This window comes from Diaphorina citri, unplaced genomic scaffold (genome assembly GCF_000475195.1).
Source record: "Diaphorina citri unplaced genomic scaffold, Diaci psyllid genome assembly version 1.1 scaffold5417, whole genome shotgun sequence".
Lineage (NCBI taxonomy): Eukaryota > Metazoa > Arthropoda > Insecta > Hemiptera > Psyllidae > Diaphorina > Diaphorina citri.
Genome location: NW_007382793.1, coordinates 5485 through 9561, shown reverse-complemented (window position 1 = coordinate 9561; position 4077 = coordinate 5485). Strand labels below are relative to the sequence as shown.

General features: G+C 41.1%; 1 protein-coding gene across 1 annotated transcript in view; it reads right to left on the bottom strand.

The window, feature by feature from the left end:
- The window catches only part of LOC113472427 (ubiquitin carboxyl-terminal hydrolase 7-like), a gene marked incomplete at its 3' end in the record, with an annotated part of 4388 nt that extends 886 nt beyond the window's left edge, over positions 1-3502 (bottom strand). The window contains exons 1-6 of the mRNA XM_026832182.1: positions 3367-3502; positions 2457-2566; positions 1853-2033; positions 1287-1424; positions 481-715; positions 164-177 (exon numbers count right to left, since the gene is read on the bottom strand). Of these exons, the coding sequence (XP_026687983.1) occupies positions 164-177; positions 481-715; positions 1287-1424; positions 1853-2033; positions 2457-2566; positions 3367-3403 (715 nt within the window). The remainder of the gene's footprint in view (positions 1-163; positions 178-480; positions 716-1286; positions 1425-1852; positions 2034-2456; positions 2567-3366) is intronic.
- Between the last annotated feature and the right edge of the window lie 575 nt (positions 3503-4077).

Below are 4077 nucleotides of genomic sequence, written 5' to 3'. Positions count from 1 at the left end.
GTTTAAAAGACAAACCAAAAAAAAAAAAAAAAAAAAAAAAAAAAACGTTTTAGAGGTTTGATAGAGGGAACTGTAGGTAGGTAACTGCTAAGGTCTCATCGTCCCGAAAGCGAAGAGAGAAGGAAGACAGGATAGGAGAAAGCCAGCCGTTCCGAGAACGAACCATAGACAATAAGTCTATATACAAGAAGTGTTCTCACATTTATTGTTTTTGTTTATGTCATCTTAAATGGTTCAAAGCACCATCAGTAATTAAAGCTTTAGCTCCAACCCATGATCTTGATCTATTAAAAACGTTTGCAACTTCAAAAATTTGACCCAGATATTGTTGATATTATCCTCTTTAAAAATACTTCCTTTCCGTCCAAATTGTTGAATATTTGGTACTTTTATTCAAACTTTCCCAAGATGTTCGGAAGTTTTGAATCAAGATAACTTTTGATCCCGTAGAAGCAGGCATTCCAATATAGTAGTACTTACTGGAAATAGTCTCGTACGGTGGGCAACTCATTAGGGCCGGTCGCAGCGAGGGCCCCGTCCTCTTCCTTCTGAAAGATGAGTATGTCCCCGTCCATAATGTTTTCCAGGGCCGAGTCCAGCGTGCGGGCCCCGGGGTGCAGGGGCCGGATCATATTCGCTTGGATCTCCTCGTAAACGACCAGCTTGGTGGACGCAGGGTAGCCAGCCCTGGAGTTGACTAGCTCCACGATTTTATCTGAGGGGGAGAGTCAAAAGTTCCAATCAATCAAATCATGAATCTTTGCGGTAAAGTAGAGAGCTTTTTCACAACTTTAGTGGGTATCACAGCATCACTAAGTGCCTCCTTACCTTAAGTATTAATTTCCATCTACTCGTCATCAATTTACACTGGTAATGCCGCCACTGGTCGCTCGATTAAAGTAGCTACTCACTTGCCCTCACGAGGCTGAGTGCACTCTGAACTTTGAGCACAGAGCCGAAAAAACTTCGACCCTGCCGGCAATCGAACCTGGAACCTCCGGAGTGCAAGCTTGGTCTAGATAAGAGTGACGTTGAGGGACAATGAAATTGAGGTCTAACTTAATTAAAACACTTATTTTTCATTATTATTGTTATTATTATTATTTTTTTAACTAGGTTTTACTTGGATCTTGGATATTTATTTCGTAAACTATAACTATGAAATTATATTTGTGTTCTTTTACATCATTACCTATTTAAGCTGTCTATTTGGCCTATTTCTTAATATCTCCTTAGAGAGGGTGCCTTGGCCGCCCAAATAATTAAATATACAGGGTGGTACTCACCTATAGACTCAGTCATATGCAGGTAGGCGTGGCCCAGATAGGAAATCTGTTTTCGTCTCGGCTCGTACAACTTGAAGAAAAACAAAACCTCGGCATCTTTATCGAACGGCGGAAGGGCGGTTGACTTTTTAACCCCACCTGAAAACAAATTTATCAGGCATTAGAAAAGAGAATTATGAAAGAAAAGTACAGGGAAAAGATAAATTAGGAATAGATAAAGACCCAAAGAATTGGAAAATAAATAAATGCCGTTTCATTTTGTTATTATACCCCAACTTTGGTACTCACTGCAGCATTGTAGGATTTTCCAAATATCTCAATAATCTCAGTGCCCAATATTTATATGAGCATTTAAATAGCAACTCATTTTCCTTACGAGGCAGAGTGAGGCCCCGAAACGGCCAGTCACGGAATCAATAATTTGCATGACACAATTTTTTTTAACCTCGCCGGGAATCGAACTCGAGTCTCCCGCGTGCAAGGCTAACAATAAAAATAAGAGAACTGATTGAAAATCAAATTTTCCGTGGCGAAGCACGAACAACCTGCTAGTTCTAATTATTTACCTCCAGCTTCCCCACCTTCTTCGGGTGACAATGTCTCGACCCACACAGGCCAAGGGGATTGAGTACTAGCATCCAGGACACTCTTGGAGGCATCCTTCTCCAAATCCAGATACGATGGCCTTGTGGTGTTGTTCTGGCGCGTCTGCAGGGGCCACAGACGGATTTGTTCAACGGGGTAACCCTGGGAAAGGACGAAGGACATGGTCAGTGAAAAAGGTTTAGCCCTTCAAGTACCGGGGGTAATAAATTTGAAAAACTAAACGAGAGGAAAGTAAGAAAAGTCGGAGAGAAAAAAGTTTTTCGAACATGCAAAGTTGTTCATATATTCCTAGTTTTTTGTTTTTACTTCATGAAGAGCGCGTTTAGACGAGAATGGTGCAAAATCTGTGCTTGCTAAAGTTAGACTTTACTTTCGTTTTGCATGGATAGGTAAGCCTCATTCGCTCATGCCTATAGTTAAACACTTGGTCATTATTCTGACACATGGTAGGACTATCATGAATCCCACTTGATGTCTATCTTCTTTTCCCTTGAGGCGTACAACTCAAAAGGCCCCAAGACTTTGATACATACAAGATATAAGGAAATTTCACAAAAAACTTACTAGGGTTTTGGCGATTTCTTCTAGCAATTTGTCGAGTGTCATGTTCTTTCTAACTTTGAATAGTCGTGGTATACACTTGTCAGGGTCGCATAGATCACTGCCTTGGTAGCCTGAACCAAACAAACACACATGTTACTTAATAAATATTCACCCTGGTTTGTTGTTGTTGTTGTTGTTGTTGTTGTTGTTGTTGTTGTAGCGGCTTTAGCTTTAGCCAAATGGTGATGACACGATAAAGAAAAGACATTTTTATATGAGCCATACACCGGGGTGATGGTCTCTAGTCATGTTTAATTGTCTCGTTCTGAACCGCAGTTAACCATCGTGAGGACTTTGTTCTTTTGAAGCAGAGAAGACCCTTTCAAGAACTGCCAGCTAGCTAGGCTGGTTAGGGTTAGCTGTCCCCGCCTTGTTTGCCTATTTACAGTCCCCTCACCTAGACACTAGTCCCCAGAAGGTCACCAATAACGCGCAACGTTACTTAACTTCAGTGATATTAAAAGTTTCTTACCCTTGTAAGCGCTAGGCCGCTGGTTCGATTGCCGCCCGGGGCGGATTTTATCCTGATGGGATAATGTTTGTTCTCGGAACGGCTGGCTTTCTCCTATCCTGTCTTCCTTCTCTCTTTGCCAGCCTAGTTAGCTTAGTTGGTAGTGCGTCTGCCTTGTAAGCGCTAGGCCGCGGGTTCGATTCCCGCCCGGGGCGGGGATAATGTTCGTTCTCGGAACGGCTGGCTTTCCTCCTATCCTGTCTTCCTTCTCTCTTCGATTTCGGGACGATAAGACTTTCTCGGAACGGCTGGCTTTCTCCTATCCTGTCTTCCTTCTCTCTTCGATTTCGGGACGATAAGACCATAGCAGTTACGGTTCCCTCTGTCAAACCTCTTTTTTTTTTAAAAAAAGTTTCTTACCTTCAAACATGTCCTCGAGAAATACATTAACGTTCATATACAGATGTGCCTCGTTCCTCTCTTTCCTCTTGATGCTCTCCAGATTCTTTTCTTCCTTCAGTCTATCCTCCAACTATAGCGAACACAAGGCAAAACAAACGAAAACGTTGAAGAAAAAAAAAAATAAAATAAAATAACTTTGCAAATAACGGTTTCTGTTGAAGCACTATTTAGGTAGAAAAGTTCTTTTTTATCCTTAACGCAGTCTAAAGAAAGTATCTAATACCTTAGACTGCAAGTTTGTCTCCTTTTGGTAGTATAATAAACAGGGCCTATTGAGTGGTCCGGTGCCAGACTTGCCTAACCCTCAGTTTCTTCAAATTGAGATAATGAGACCTAAAGTTGGGCCAAATTTTAAAACCCTGAAAATGTAGTATTCCCTGAAATGAAGAATTTTATTTGTTGTCGTTGTCGATGTTGTCGATGCTGGGAACAGATCTTTTTTAGTACTTCCTCCTAATGGAGGTAGCTCGAAATTTTCAAATTTGTGGGTTAGGCAAGTCTGGCACCGGACCACTCTATTCTATTATTATTATTATTTTTTTTTTCAAGACAAGGGGTGTAAAACAAAAGGGATAAATCATTATGTAGAATTGTAGATGTACGAGTACTCTAGTAACAGTAAACAAAGGGGCATAGATAAATAACCCGTTAAACATTCATGTTGTCTGG